The sequence below is a fragment of the Tursiops truncatus genome, chromosome 1 (assembly GCF_011762595.2).
Source record: "Tursiops truncatus isolate mTurTru1 chromosome 1, mTurTru1.mat.Y, whole genome shotgun sequence".
In the NCBI taxonomy this organism is placed as follows: Eukaryota; Metazoa; Chordata; class Mammalia; order Artiodactyla; family Delphinidae; genus Tursiops; species Tursiops truncatus.
In genome coordinates, this window is record NC_047034.1 from 19,558,821 (window position 1) to 19,575,658 (window position 16,838).

The following is a 16,838-nucleotide window of genomic DNA, read 5'->3' on the forward strand; positions in this document are numbered from 1 at the left end:
CTCTTCAGCACACACTATTTAAGGACCTCCACCTCAAAATGGGGAAGCATGGGGGTAAGAAGATGAGCCACAAAGGGCTAGGTTTGACCATGATTCCACCTTGTGGTGGACCTTGTGTGAATCACATAACTCCCCAGAGCCTCAATCCTCCTATCTGAATAATGGGAATAATTGTAACTAACCAGGCTCAGGAGATATACGAATATCACCCGACTCAGGAATAACTAAACTGGCATAGTTAAACCCTAAACCTAGACTCTGCTTAGTTTATATTAGACTCTCTGTGAATGCTATTATGTTTCTAAAACCAGCTGTGTTTTCCTTAAAGCAAGACTATCAGATTTCAGTTTATTCAATGATATATAACAATGAGAATAAAATATTGTGCCTGTGCAGGGTGTGATGCGGAACTGTTTTCGAGGTTAAATGCTATTTATTACTTGTTTTGTTTTCTTTCTAAAACACCAGGTGAGCCTGAATAATCTATAAGGAATGTGGGTGCTTTGACTAAAATCCTCTTAGAACCTAAGCATATCTTATGCTACCCATTAAAAGAAAAACAATTTCTTTTTTTTTTTTTTTTTTTTTTTTTTTTTGCGGTACGCAGGCCTCTCACTGTTGTGGCCTCTCCCGTTGCGGAGCACAGGCTCCGGAAGCACAGGCTCAGCGGCCATGGCTCACGGGCCCAGCTGCTCCGCAACATGTGGGATCTTCCCGGACCGGGGCACGAACCCGTGTCCCCTGCATCGGCAGGCGGACTCTCAACCACTGCGCCACCAGGGAAGCCCGAAAAACAATTTCTTAACTTCCCCCAACTGGAATTAACTCAGATAAAATTGCACTCATAACATCATATATCAACCAGGAAGTTCCTTATCTACTTGGTGACAAACTTTTCTTCCTTGGGACTCAACGTTTGATTCACATATCACTAATAAAAAATCTAAGGTATCTTTGCATCCACAATCATTGCCCATTGAGAACCAATAGAGCCTTGTAAACACTGTGTTCCCAAAAGGCTCCTGGCCTCACAGTCAAGAGCATTAGGCTCTGGTCTCTTTAGTGACCACTCAGAATTTCCTTCCAGATTGAACAATCTATGGTCCTGCAATAAATAAAGGCACAATTAGCAAGGAAATGCCTGGGTTAGTGACCAGAGTTGCCAATTCTACAGCAAATCCACCCACCCTAATGGTTGTTAAATCCAAGGGTATTTTTTTTGTTTTTCTTTTTTTTTCTGACAAAGGAGCACTGAACATGAGTGCATTCTTCTTGGGACAGAGGCCAGTAACAATCTGCTACAATATTTAGGAAAAGTACTGGGTCACCCTTTTGTGGTAAGAAAGGTTGGAATCACTTGGGAAAAAAAAAAGAAATTGTTGAGTACCTGCTGGGTGTCAGGTACTCTCCAAGTGATAATTTGAGGCTTGCAACAGTTTGAGGCTTAGAAGCAGCGAAAGTTAAAGTTTAAGATTAGGGTTAGGCTGGCCGTTGCTTCCTTCTAGAGATTAAAGCCTGCTGTTGCTAGAATTTTCTTTCCTTGGTAAGTAACTACATGGGCTATACAATTCGATCTTTCCTACTTCAATGAGTCTGGGGTAAACTAAGGGAATCTAGTACCATCTCATGAGCACTCAACTTCAAGCCTTTTTGCTACCCATTGTTTAAAAACTGAGGCAAAGCAAACAGAAGGGAAAAACTACTCCCCCCACCACCCCCTCACCCCTCCACTCCCGTTCTTTCTCTCCTCTGTGCTGAGTAATGCGTAAAGATGTTCACTACAGCATTATGTTTCTGAAAAAGATCCTTCAGAAACAATCCTTCAGCAAACACTACCTTTGCCTCAAGCAGTGGCAAAGAAATTTAACTCAAAGTAAGGGAGATGTCATATTCACAATACAGCTGGCCTCGGGTACCCGCGGGGGATTAGTTCCTGGATAAAATTCACAGATGTTCAAGTCCCTTATATAAAATGGCATAGGAAAGTCAGCCCTCTGTATCCGCGAGTTCGATCCGTGGTTGGTTGAATCCGCAGATGTGGAACCCGCGGATACAGAGGGCCGGCTGTATTTTACTCCCTGCAAAGTGCCTAGGGACGCCAGTAGACTACATACCCACGGTGCCTGCTCTGGCCGCCAATTTCTTACTTTCTGCCAGTTCTTTTCAGATGGTGTTATAGAACATCTCAGTGCTAACCCCTGCCACTTTTTCATTGAGAACTTGAGGGATGTGGAGGTCTAGTTGAACGGATCCCAACCCAGTTGAATTATTGTTCTTTTATAACCATGGTTCCAATACACTTGATGGGTTACGACTTAGGAGAATACTTTGGCTGCACCAGGTGGCAGAGCCCAAAAACACCTCGGTGGAGCTTTTTTTGCAACACAGGCATAAATCTTGGACTTGATATCAAAGCCCAAGCCAGAGAGGAAAGGAAGGCGGAAGATGAGACTTCCCCGTAGGAGATAGTTACCAATGAACTCAAAAGCCTCTTCAAAGTACTGCCTCAGGTTCTGCTTGTTGCTGTCGGTCGCCGGCAGCCGCTTATAGTTGAACAGGCCTTTCTCGTAGTGGTACAGGGGTAGGTGAGTGGTGACGTTGATGACGTAGCCAATGTTCAGCCGCTGCATCACATCCAGGTCCTGGGCATCCTGTTCGTTGCCGAGGAACAGGAAGGGCAAGATGGGCGTCAGCTCTGCATTCTCGATGTCGGGGGTGCTGGGGATGGACTGAGGTAGCATGCTCGAGGCCGCAGACGCACCGCTCCCCACTTCCCGGCACTCTTGGAGCTGGAGGGAGTTGTCACAGAGGTTTTCATGGTTCTGCTTAAAACTGCTAAGTCCACCTGGAACAAAAACACAGAAAGTGAGAATGACTACCCCTAGAACTTCAGAGCTGGCAGAAGATATCACTTTCCCCTTAGGAATGAGTGTGTTTAGTTGCTTATTACATTTTTTAAAATAAAATCAAAATACAAATGAAAGTCCATTTGGAGACGGAGGACAAACTTTGGAGGATATCACTGCATGCAGTACTTTGGAAATGTGCTTTTTATACAAACTGGGGCATGTTCCCCTGGAAAGAGCTCCACGAAGCATCAGGCAATTTCATTAGCAGCAAATTTGTTCTGCCCCAAAGAGCCATATGCTCAGTGGCCTATATAGAACCTTGCACTTTGGGAGCCCAGGAAGGCACAGATGACTTCCTTGGGTGTAGAATTTCTACCTGTACCTGGGCAGTGTAGGCGTGTGTGCCTTGCACTCTTTGTAAGCTCACCTTACCCAGAAGGCCAAGTTTGCTCCCAATACAGCAGCGTGGTTACAAGCAGGGACACTGGAAGAACCAGGTTATCTTGGCTATAATCCCAGTTCCACCACTTCCTGCATCTGTGACCTGGATAAATTAATTTCTCTCTCTGGGCCTCAATTTCCCCGTCTGTAAAATGAGGGTAATGGCATATACCTCTTAGTGTGATTGGGAGTCTGGAATGAATGGAAACATACATAAAGTATGCAAACCTCCCCCTCATCAAATGCAGTGTCACTTATGAGAATGTATCTTAAGGAAATCATCAGACCAAAGATAGCCAGCTAGATGCATAAAGATGTTCGCTACAGCAGTTTTCTAGAAAGGTCAAAATCATTTTTTTAAAAGGGAAAAGTTGACATGTGCACCCAATGGAATATTATGTAGCCATTAAAAGTTGTGAAAGGAATATGAAAACAGTGTTTCTGTTTAATATTAAACGAAAAAAGCCAGTTTAAAAACATTCACCTTACATGTGATCAAAAGTTGAAAAAACATGCAAAAAAGAACACTGAAGTCAGGAAATTTATAGATCATAGTTTATTGTTTAAACTTTTCCTTTAATATTTGTCAGATACGTTTGTGGATAAGCCCAAAGGATTATTACAGAGGTCAAATTATACAATATACATGTAAGGGCTATGAAATCAGAGTTGACATTATTAACTACCAAATGAGCTCTAATTCTTACCAACTAGATACACTCTGGCCTTCCCTTTGAACAAAGGGGGAAGTTGGAGATCTCCTAGAAGCTGAAAGCCACCAGAACCCAACATTGACCCACCTCACCCTGCCCCAGATAGATGCCTTGCTTCTGTCTTGACAGTTTCAAGAGATAAAGGAGGAAACATAATGGGTGAACAGGATATGGTTGTGTTGAAATAAATACAGGAAGTCTATCTGTCTACCAGTTTCTGAACCTATGTCCTTCTCCGTTTCAAGTTTCATCTTTGGCAACCACAGCAGGAAGCTCCAGGCTGTAACCCAGACCAAGCCTCAGGGCTGTTCACAGCCAATGCACACTAGTCGTATAAACTTGGGATGTCATATTTTCATTAAGATCCGTCATGATTCAAAGATCATTCAGAGGGGGTAATAGTATGACCACCTGTGAGTATCAAAACCTGTCTTTGCTTTTGGAAAAGAAAAACAACAGCTATAAATTCATCTTAATTGATTTCTAGAATTAACTTCTGCCCTTACATCTTATTATTCTGCTATGAAACATTGATTAAAATAAAAAGTTTGTCTGGACCCAAAGAGATCATTTTTCAAGTAGATAGAAGAAGTGGAAACCACCAGAAAAACTTCATTAGTGAATACCTAAACAAAAATTTGAAATTGCCCGCTGTCACCATCACAAGCTCCACGAAAGAGACTAAAGAGTTATTTTAAAATCTGCTCAGCTTTGGCTCCATAAAATCCAAGTAAACAGTTCCACAGTGGTTCTGTAATGGGAACCTAATTCACTTTTTGTTTTTTGAATAAAAAGACAGTTGTTACACTTTTCTGTATAAGATGAGAGGACAGAACAACAAAACAGATTCAAAAGAAGTCTTTAACGTGGTGGATTGGAGGGGGGGAGCTTCTCTCTGTTCTTATTTAGTGTACTCAAGCTGTAATTTGTCTTAAAAGCAGCTAGTTTTTAAAAAATGCATGCCAGAAAACCACACACACAGAAAAAAGCAGCATACAGCTTTTTAAAATTCTGTCTCTACACCTCCTTTCCCAATGACATCAGCTGGAGGCTCCCCACCTGCCCAGTTGCCATAGCAGTTACACAAAGACATACAATGACATCAGTTGGCATGATATCAGCTCTTTGAGTGCAAACAATACAAGAAGAACTACTTTGTTTAAGGCCTTTGGTGCAACTGTGTTCTGGGGAGCCAATGATGTAATGCTAACAGGTGGCATGGGCCTTCCATTTGCCTAATGGGGGGAAAAAACCCATGGAGGAGGGGAGGGGAGGGGAAGGAATTGGAGACAGACAGACACAAAATACTCCGAATCCCAGGGGGTGCCCACGTGCAAAATTATGTGTTTATTGTATGTTTAAGCCACGTGGGAACTCTGTTCATCGAATCTTTGGAGGCAGAGTGGATAGAAAAGGAAATATTCTAATTCACACATATTAACTAGACGAGGAAACCCTCATTGAGGGATATGAACAAACAGTCTGTTCAGTTGCCAGTCTGCTGACCAGTGTCGGCATCAGCTCTCATTAAGGGTTGTGCACAGCTAGATACTGCAGTTAAAGAACTCTCTCTGGGGATGGCGCTTACAGCAAAATGAACCAGTAGAATCCCACAGTGGTGGTTTTGAGAGAGATGTCTGTAGGGAGGATTGTTTTCTTCCCTTAGAGGTTTGGAATTGGAAGCCAGGGAGGGATGAAGGGAAGATGATGGCTAATATGGTTCTCCCTTCCAACTACTTTCCCTCCACCCTACCCCAGCACGTATCATAGAAGCCGAACGGACTGATCACTTAATGAGGAGTTTTGATTATTTCATATTTGTTATTACTACATAGGAACATTACAAGATGATAACTAACAATTGAAGTGGAAGCAGTGTAGCATGGTGGTTAAGAGAGGGCTTAGAGGCAGGCAGATCCGGGTTGCAACTGTGATTCTGTCTCATGAGAGTTTGTAAGAGCTGGTATAAATCCCTTTTCCTCATTAAGCCTCAGTTTACTGATCTGTAAAGTGGACTTAATATCACCTACCCATAGAATTGTGGTACAGGAAGCCTATGTAAACATATAATCAGGCATTTGATAAATAACATCTTATTACCCCAATGTCATCACTGTTATTGTCCTCACCTCCAGCTGATCCGCTGACTCTGAAGTTCGTGAGAACCCTAAGTGCAGTGCAAGTGATTCTGAGGCCAGGCTGCTCAGGCCTGAATCCCAACACTGCCAAATACTGGCTCTGAGACCCTGCACAAGGTCCTTACCTCTTGGCTTCTCCGTTTCCCCACATATAAAACAGGAACACCTACCTCACACTACAGTCTTGAGGATTAAACTGATTCATAAAAATAAAGTACTTTGAAATGATATCTAGCACATATGAAGCACTTATTTTCCTTACTGTGGAAAACTGCCATTTTAAAGACCTAAAAAGAATTCTAAGGCAAATACCATATGATATCACCTAAATCTAAAATATGACACAAATGAACCTATCTATGAAACAGAAACGGACATAGAGAACAGACTTGTGGTTGCCAAGGGGGAGGGGGTTGAGGGAGGGATGGAGTGGGAGGTTGGGATTAGCAGATGTAAGCGATTATATACAGAATGGAGAAACAACAAGGCCCTACTGTATCACACTGGGAACTATATTCAGTATCCTGTGATAAACCATAATGGAAAAGAATATAAAAAAGAATGCATGTATATATATGTATAACTGAATCACTTTGCTATACATCAGTAATTAACACAACATATCTCAAAAATAAAAATTCAAAAGAAGGCAGAAAAGGAGGAAAAAATAAGGTACAAATTGAATGAATAAAAGAGCTTCGAGATATGAGGTTATCATCCAGAAAAAAATAAATTCTGCTTAATATAAAGACTCTCAATGATAATAGGCTAATGTTTCCAGAGTTTTTATTTGTAAAAGCGTATTGAAAAAGAACTAGGTACCAAGGTATCTGAGCAGTTTTAAAGTTTAAATAATATACTTTTATCAAAAGAAAGCAACAGCTCCCTATCCTTCTTAAACAAACCCATCTGATTTCATTTTTTCTTTGTCCTAGCTTTCCCAAGAAAGCCTGTACGTCTTTGGATTCCTGGGTTTGCCAGAGGAGAATTGAGTGTTTTCAATAAAATCACTCTTCTCTCCTCCCTCCCCTCCTCTCCCCTGTGTCCCCAAGTCCCCACCAGGCTGAGTGATCTCTGTAGACACACAACTGCTCCCAGATATCAGTGCAAATATTTCCCAGGCATGAGCAACAGTGCTGGGGGCAAAAATTTCAGACCTTATCTCAAAACCAGGTTCTCTGCCAAAATAAGTATGATCAGCATGTGGATTCTGAATGGCAACAACAAAGAATACCCAGCACCCCTGCAAAACACGTAGAAATGCAACCGGTGAGTTTCCTCCAACGGGAGGTCAGTGAGGTGACAGTCCCACTGAAGCAACGGATTCTAGTTGTAGTGGGAAACCTCTCTTTGTAGATGTATTTCACCTCCTGTAGCTGTGTTGGCTATTGCAGCCCTAGAAACACAAGAGCCCTCTGTAATGTGATTCAGAAGCAGTGCTCTGGGATGGCAAATTAAAGGAATGACATCCAAATGCAGAATCTATAAGCAAGAGATTTCCATCGTCCAAAGATGGCCAGCACTTTGGCACACCAGCTTTTTGGCTTCATGCTTAGTTGAAAAGTGAGCATTTTTCAGAAATCTAAGGAAAACTCTCACTGAAGGTCAGCAAATGACATTAACACACAAAGAAAAGTGGAAGGGAACTCAAGTTGAACTTTTCTACAAGCTTGCTGCGAGCATATTCATTGCCCCTTTTTGTTGTTTAGAGTTTCTTATTGGGTGATTAGCTTTTTAAAGTAAAATGGTACTGATGATAGGGGTTAAGAATGTAGAATCTGGAGCCAGACTGCTTGAGTTGAGAATCTTGGCTTCTGTCACTAACTAGCTGTGTTACCTTGGTAAGTTAGTTAACATCTCTGCACCTCAAATCTCCACACCTATAACGTGGAGTTAACAGTAGTATTTATCTCACAGGGCCCTTAATATGGATAAAATGCTGCATGAGTTAGATATTATCACTATAAATGGGAAAGATATTGGTATAAAAGGGGTCCTGATGGATACTATTTCGTGGGCCCTCCATGGAAACTGGAGTCCATCTAAGCAGACTCCCAAGATTCTATTCTCACAAGGATCCTTGTGGAAGAAACAAAGCCTGAGTAAACTGGAGCTGATGTCAGGCTTCCAGAGTCGAAACTCCCAAAGATGGAGCCGGTCAGAGTTGTTTCATAATTTTCAGGGAAGAAAATCAACCACCTTAACAGGAGAAATATTAGAGATACAAACTAGAACCACGAAGATTACTTCTAACTCTTGTTTTCTATGAAATTGTCTTCATAGGTCACTGACACGACTAGGGATTTTATAGTAGGAATGATTTCAAGTTTAATACCAGTTGGTATCACCTAAACTGTCTTATGATCGTGTCCCCAGGGAACATGTATTCTTTCCTAAGGGGAATGAAGGGAGGCTGTATCAAAGAGGGAGAATGAGTCAAAAGTGCTGTGTCACCAGGTGTTAAGGTAAGAAAAAAAGGGATAAAGAAACAACTTTGTTACCGGGGAAGAGAGAGACTTAGGAGGCTGAGTCCAACAGTGTTGCTGGTGGGGACCGTGAGTCAGAGAGGAGTACCCCTGTGATCCCTAAAATCACATCATTTCATTGCTTACATGTGAAAAGTCCAATGTGTGAAAAAACATAGACGAGTTACCATCGAGCTTAAAACTCTTTAAAAATAAATTAGGATATTGAATTCAATTGAGCACATTTTGATTATCTGTGCAAATATTGTTAAGTGTTCCAGGAAGATATATCTGCTCATATGTTAGTCCCTTACTTCATGGATTTTTTTTTTTTAACTGTCTCTTCTCTCTTAGGAGATACAAATTCTCTACAGATATACTTTAAAAGCCAACTACAGAAGGCAGTTTATTATAGAGAAGGCAGCGGGGAAAGAGTGCAGGAATAACCTTATTTAAATCCCTTTGTACACAGGACTTCGCTATATGTCACAGGAAGATAGGTGATTTGTTGATATGTTTGATACCAATAGCTGTAGGGAAGATATCAATCGCTTGGTCATGGATGGGTGATCAATCTACTTTTGGAAATAATTTATAAAAATTGAAAGATAAGTTAAAGGACCTCTCTGGTATCTGTTTGACCTAGTGACAAACCATAGGTAGAAATTACTTCAAGAATGCCCCTCCCAAAACTGTCCTTCCAAAATAGACTAAAGATTACTCCTTTCCTTGTACTTAATAGTAATCTAACAAAGTTGTCTTTAGTGATGTTTTGAGAGAGAAAAAAAGAAAATTCCTCAAAAGTTTATACCAGAATATTCTCAAATTTTGAGTTAATAATACAGCCCTTTCACTGGATTTTCGGCTGGACAAAAATCATAATTTAGACTATTGATGCTTACCTGAAATAGACATCATTTGTATCATCATTGTAACTCAGGTATCTTATTTTTGTTTCCCTCAGATTACGTGCCATCCCTTCTACCCCAACAGTTCGGTAGACTGTAAAATCTGCCATTCTGGAAATAAGCTAATACTTGACTATCATATGTACCAAGAATTAAAAACAATAATTTTTGCTCCTCCTTAATCTTTGTATAATTTACAATATGCTTTCAGCTAAATTTTTGGTTCTGCATACTTCTACAACCATTTTCAATTATTAACTTGTTTGGGGGCTCTGATTTCTTCTGTCTTAAAATGTATTGCTTCCTTCTTTGACTGTTAGAATCTTTGTAATACCCTCAGTGGAAACAATTTTTTTTTTAACTCCTGCCTAAATATTCACCTCAAGAAAGCAAACCGAATCAGAAAGATCCAATGACTTAGGAACTGTGATTTACAAAAATTGAAAATGAAGCTTTAATTGTATGCCTTCCAAGAAACGCTGACCCTTGCACGTTTCTGTCAAAGTTTAAAAGATTCTGCTTCTGTCCCTGCCACCCCACCCTCTGCTCAGAAGTTGCCTCTGCTCCCTCCACTCGGGCAACCCCCACCTTGTTCTCTGTATCTAATGAGTCTGTTTCAGTTTTGTTTTGTTCGTTCATTTGTTCTGTTGGGGGACAGGCAAAAGAGGTGAAGGGGATGAAGAGGTACAAACTTCCAACTGTTAAATATATAAGTCATGGGGATGAAATGCACAGCATAGGGAATATAGTCAATATTATTGAAATAACTCTGTATGATGATAGATGGTAACTAGACTTAGCACAGTGATCATTTTGTAGTGTACAAAAATACTGAATCACTATGTTGTACACCTGAAACTAATGTAATATTGTATGTCAATTATAATTCAATAAAACATAAAATGAGCTAATTTTATGGTATGTAAATGATAGCTCAATAAAGCTACTTTAAAAGCAAAACAAAAGCAAAGAAACAAACAAACAGAAAAAGAAGTTGAGGAAGGAATGAATTGGGAGTTTGGGATTAGCTTATGCAAACTATTAAACAAAGAATAAATAAACAACAAGGTCCTACTGTATAGCACAGGGAACTAAATTCAATACCCTGTGATAAACTATAATGGAAAAGAATATGAAAAAGAATGTATATATATGTATAACTGAATCACTTTGCTGTACAGCAGAAATTACCAAAACATTGTAAATCAAGTACACTTCAATAAAATCAATTTAAAAAAACAAAGTTGCTTGTGGTACACATAAGTCCCCTCACTACCGAATTGGTGGAGAAAAGGGCTGGGGATTAAATTTCAGCCTCCTGAAGTAGCTCTCAATTGCACACAAAAAAGGCAAATTCTTGTTACTACCCTTGAAGGGGGGTGCACTTGTGTTGCCCCCTTCTTACCATTCCTACTTTAAGGCTTCAAAGGGTAACCAGTGTTTAGGATACCACCAGTTTAATTTGTGTGTATTTGAATAACACAGGCAGATTGTTTGAGAGGATACTGCGCAAGTATGTAAATACAGCCTGTTTCTTTAAATCTGTTACCTCATTTATTTACATTAGAACAGAAAGCACTGCCAGAAGCAACAGCTGATGACAGTCATGTAATTTTCCACAAAGACAACAATTAAATAGCTTTGTGTTCTTTTAATGAGCAGATGACTTCTCTGAGAGCAGGCTTCAAACTTAAGATGGCAGAGTTCCCACGGCCAGGAAGGAACCCCTCAGGTTCTGCAGAAGTCACTGTGACTTCAAGGAAAAGCACCCTCTGGGCCCCTGTCCTCTACAGCCAACCGGCCTGTGTTTGCTCCTCTTCCGCCCTCCCTCCCAGACTCCCCCTCCCTCTCTCAAAAACACTTGGGGAGGGCTTCCCTGGTGGCACAGTGGTTGAGAGTCCGGTGCAGGGGACACGGGTTCGTGCCCCGGTCCGGGAAGATCCCCCATGCTGCGGAGTGGCTGGGCCCGTGAGCCATGGCCGCTGAGCCCGCGCATCCGGAGCCTGTGCCCCGCAACGGGAGAGGCCACAAGTGTCAGAGGCCCACGTACCGGGAAAAAAAAAAAAAAAAACACTTGGGTAAGAAAACAAGAGGGAGATTCTACCTGGAATACATTTGATTTGATGCTTAAATGTCCAATGAATCCACAGAATATTTTTAAACCTATTTTTAAACAGTTGATGGTGTGGGTGGGAAAAGGGGTCAAGCCTCCCCCCTGCCCTCCCCCACACACTGTGAGCCCCCCTTGGTGCAGAAAACCCCATCTTCACACCCACCCTCCCCATTCTGTCTCTAAAAGGTTTCAGGAGGCACCACCTGGAAAGCAGCGGGTGGGCATAAATGACTTCTCCAAGTCGCTCCCTCAGCCTGAGGGGCTTGAAGAAGCCTTCCACACTCCCTTAGGCTGAGCCTGGGCTGGTCAGCGTGGACATTGTTGGGGGTCCAGCTGCCCCCTTCATCCTCCCAGTCCGCCTTGTGGAGCCTCATATTCACTGGGACTTCATCGGCCCTGAGACTGAGCTTCACTCCCACTCACAAAACTACCACTTAAAGAGAGCAAATTTATGGCTTTCCACGAAGAAGTGTGCCTATCAAATCACGGGCAATATGATATGATATATATGGAGGGAAAAGAGGGGCTGATAGAAAGACAGCCAAGTTCAAGCCTCAGGCTCCTGAAAATCTGCAGGTTCAGATTTCCTTCTGGTCGCTCCATGTCTAACCTTCACCTATGTCAGCCCACGCCAACCAGCTCCCAGGGAGAAAGACACATCCTAAACACGTAGCTCAGGTCTCTGGGTTTTCTTAACAGACACACCAGTTATAGGAACACAAGCTTCACTTTTAAAATCTCTTTTATCAGACAGCAAGCCCTCCCAGACATTTTGAGACTCAAGTGACAGGCTGAAGATGTCCCTTCCCTCTCCCCTGTCCCTCTCTCCCCACTGGCCAGGGTCCAATGGGACGAGATGGATGATCAACATACAAACACACAAATAAAAAGGTAATGATTAAGGATGATAAGGGCCATGAGGTGCCCTCCAGTTCCTGGGTGCTGTGAGAGGGAGTGATTAGATCAGGGTTTAGGGCCGGCCTCTCTGGGGATAAGAAGGGATTGACTAGTTTGGAAAAGAGGTGGAGGGGAGGGGGTCCAGGAGAACAGTGGAAGCAGAGAGAATCACACTAGGGGCAAAGGCAGGACACTCGTGAGGCCTGCGATGACTCAAAGGGACAGAATGTGGTGAAGCAGAATGAGGGGGAGGGAGTGACCAAAGGAGGGCAAAAGAGTCTGCAGAGGGCCTCTGAGGGCCATTAAGCAGTTGGGATTTTATTCTAAGTTCAGTGGGAAGCTCCTGAATGTTCAGAAGTCCATAATACATGATCAATATGAGTTTGAAAGGAAAAGAGAAAGTGAGAGCCAGAAAAACGTTAATCTAGCAGATGGTGCAATTTACCTATAGTCCAAAAGCTGGGCAAAATCCATACCCTTTCTTTCTCAGAATACATGTTTTGTACCTGCTATGGATTGAATTGTGTCTCCCCCACCCAAATTCACATGCTGAAGCGCTAACCCCTAATGTGATGGCATTTGGAGATGGGGCCTTTGAGAGATAATTAGGTTTCAATGAGGTCATGAGGGTGGGGTCCTCTTAATAGGGGTTAGTGCCCTTATAAGAAGAGACACCAGAGAGCTTGCTCTTTCTCTCTCTGTCTCTCTCTCTGTGTCTGTCTGCCTCTCTCTCTCTTTCTCTCCCATTGAGGACACAGCAAGAAGGTACCCATCTGCAAGCCAGGAAGACCTCACCAGAACCTGACCATCCTAGCATCCTGATCTTGGACTTCCAGCCTCCAGAACTGTGAGAAAATAAATGTCTGTTGTTGAAGCTACCCAGTCTATGGCATTTGGTCATGGCAGCCCAAGCAGACTAACACAGTACTACTTTTAACTCCCAGTATAGCTCACTTTTTAAAAAGATAAATTATAATTCTTACTTTTGAAGAACAACACCCAAAGCTGTGGACTGCCTGAGAACCTGGTCCCTGGGAGCCAACCCAAGTGGGTACCATATCTCAGTCAAGCCAGAAGTCATCCAAGGTCAAGATGGGGATGCTGCCTAAGGGACAGAATGCTCATAAGAAGCAAGCCCATGGAATCTTCCAGAACCTTCATTCCACAAGTCAGCTGCAAGCAGAGGGGCCCACTTCTTCCTCCCAAAGACACATGCCTCCTCATTACGTATACTCTCCTTATGGATCAGCATTGACCTATACCCTTCCTACAGCATCTCTCTGGGTTGAAAAACAGTTTAGCTGGAGACCTTCTGTGTATTTGGGAGGCCACTTGATACCATGTTAGGGCTTCACCTCCTCTGTTCACGAAGTAGCTCAATACCGGTTAATCCATCAAGACGGATTAAGGGAAGGGAAAAAAAATCCATGAGATCATACTGGAAGGTTAGAGAGGGAAGAATGTTAACAGGAGGAGAGAGCTATAAAACACAAAGCCATATTTTCCCCAAGAGCTCAAGCAGATAGTCCCCATTATTGTTTAATTCTCTGAAGAGAGGGAAAACATTCTTTGCTTTGCAGGGCAGGAGTTTAAGTAATGAAGCATTGCTAAACAAACAAACAGAAGAAAGCCCATTAAAGCTACTCATTAAACAAGCCCACTGTACAAAAGGAAAACTGTTGCTTAACAATCCACCTCCCCTGAGGACCAACATTTATCTTAGACCCCAAATTAAACACATTACAACTTCACAGCAAAAGTATGTTTCCCAATGGGATTTAAGTAGAGTCCAATTAAATAAATCTCTAGAAATATCAAGAACAAGCCTCAAGAGAGAGCATATTTCTACTGTGAAACATTCCCACTGGAAGTTACATTCGTAAAAGGTCATCTACAAATGTCTATGACAAGAGGAGGGGAAGCAAGGCAGGAAGCAAGGCAAGGTCACACAAGTGAAGTCCGGGTGGGTTCCATCCCTATGGCGTATGGAAGTGCCTAGCCAAAAATGGTGTGTGCATCTCCACTCGCTGTGAATGAAGCCCCCATGTCCAAACAAACATCTTTTACGACCATGTGTTTTCATATGATCTGGAGGTCAAAGGGCTGTGGCGTAGGGAATTCAGGAAGTGGTAGGGGAAAGGATCAAGTGTCAACATCAAACTGTGAGTTGTTTTCCTGAACCAGTGTTTTCAGTTCACAAAAGGCATAGCAACAACTTCCTCAAGTCACTGAGCTGAATTCTATATTTGGCAAGAATACTAAGCAAGTCTGAGCATTAAGGATAAACTGCCAGAAAGAGCAGGCGTGAGCTCTCCCAGCTCAGGGGTTCACCCAGACAGCCATGCCCAAAGGTCCAACCCCTGCATGAGGGCTGAGCTGGGAAAGGTCAGCCTGAAGCCAGGTTAGGCCTCTGTGTGCTAAGAGATACACCAGTTTGCATCAGGTCAAAAGCTAGTGCGTCCCCATGTAGTGGACCACCTTCTGGGATGAAGGAGAAGATAAAACAACCAGGAGGCCAGTACATCGCTGAGAAGGTGAGCTGGGATTATATACTGTCAAAATAGAATAGAATATATACTGTCAAAAAAATAGAACACCTGAAATGATGTCAACGTAGACTTAAGGCTAAGTGGAAGGCCAGCCAAGTAATAGTCGGTTCAACCTGGGACATGTGAAACGGAGTGGTGACCTGGTATGCACCCCACATCTGGCACCGTCAGACTTCCCAGCCACATCCCATTGAAGCCATGACTAATATTGCTCAGGCGGACAGAAGTCCTGACAGTAAGGACTTGGAACACAGCCCTTCTTTCCACGCTGAAGTTATACTGGGTGCTAGCGACCCCTCTTGCCACTTCTAGAAAATCAGAGGTTTGGTTCATCTAAGTTTCTCCCAATTCCAGCATTCTATAACTTCAGCAGAGTGTGGATAAACTGGACATTGATGAACAATGGCAAGAATGAGAGCAGCCATCGTAGGATATGTGAGGCCGGGAGGGCCTGCCTCCCACCTCAGGGCCTTTGCACGTGCTGTTCCCTCTTCCTGGAACTCCCTTCCCCTAGGTCCTCAAGTAGGTGATTCAGACCTCAGATCAAACGGGATCACCTTATAAAGGTCTTGCCTTTATCTACCCTCCCATAGATCTCTACCATTGTACCATGACGTTTTAAAGTTTTGTGGTCTTCACTGATCACTTATCTGAAATCACTTGTTAATTTCTTCACTTGTTTATTGCTATTATTAAAAGGCGGATCCCAAGAAAGCCGGGCTGTCATCTGTCTTGGACGAAATACAGCACCACTGCCCTGTGGCTCAGGCGGCCTCCACACTTTTCCAGCAGAATAATCTCGGCAAAGTTCCTCGCCTTCTTGCACCCAAGCTTCCTCATTTGCAAAGTACGGCTAATAATAGTACCAACAGGCAATAATAAGAGTCATTGCAAGGATTGAATGAGCTAATACTGGTAGCTATTAATAGAAATTGTAAGGATTCACTACTGTTTAGACCTACAGCTGTACCTGATTTGTACAGTAGGCCTCATTAAACGTTTCTAGATTAAATGAGCTTTGGAATGAGAAGAGAAAGGGCCCGTTCCTTGTAAAGCATGTATTATGTGTTGCTCAGCATAATGCCAGGAATTTGGAAGATTAAATTTTTTTTTAAATAATATATAGTTTCTGAAGATCAATCAAATGGGAGAAAGAAGGAGAGATGAAGCAACAATAGAGGAAAGTTAGCAAAAGGCCTGGCAGAAGACACATTTTAGGAATCCCTGAATATCCTGTGATAAACCATAATGGAAAAGAATATGAAAAGGAATGTATGTATATGTATAACGGAATCATTTTCCTGTACAGCAGAAATTAACACACTGTGAATCAACTATACTTGAATAAAATAAATTAAAAAAAAACAGAATACCTGAAATGATGCCATCCCACTGTGACTTGTGTAGGACAGGTGCAGGGCCAGCCAGGTGAGTTTAGCGTGAGGACACAGAAATCATGTCACTCCCAAGGCTGGGGAGGAGGGCTGGAAAGGCTCATGGAGAAGAGGCAGCCTGCAGGACTGACAAATAGCCGTGCCCGAGGATGGCTGGGGTCTAAGACAATTCATACCTGGTGGGCTTTTTTTTTTTTTCCTGGTGGGCTTTTAACCTTTTCTCCCCTCTCCATGCCTCCTCCTTGGACATTCTATATAAGCGATGAATGGATGGAAAGAGCCATGAACAAGAAAAGGAGGCTTAGTAGGGAGAAATCAGTCTGTGAGATGTCAGGGAACAGTGGGAGGGACCCCCAGTCCATTTCCACACA

At 42.6% G+C, this 16,838-nt stretch overlaps 1 protein-coding gene across 3 annotated transcripts in view; it reads right to left on the minus strand.

The window, feature by feature from the left end:
* Window positions 1-16,838, minus strand: part of DUSP10 (dual specificity phosphatase 10) — an 81,762-nt gene that overhangs the window by 43,490 nt on the left and 21,434 nt on the right. For all 3 annotated transcript variants that reach the window (XM_073800544.1, XM_073800540.1, XM_004316294.4), the window contains exon 3: window positions 2,474-2,845. In XM_073800544.1, the coding sequence (XP_073656645.1) occupies window positions 2,474-2,845 (372 nt within the window). The remainder of the gene's footprint in view (window positions 1-2,473; window positions 2,846-16,838) is intronic.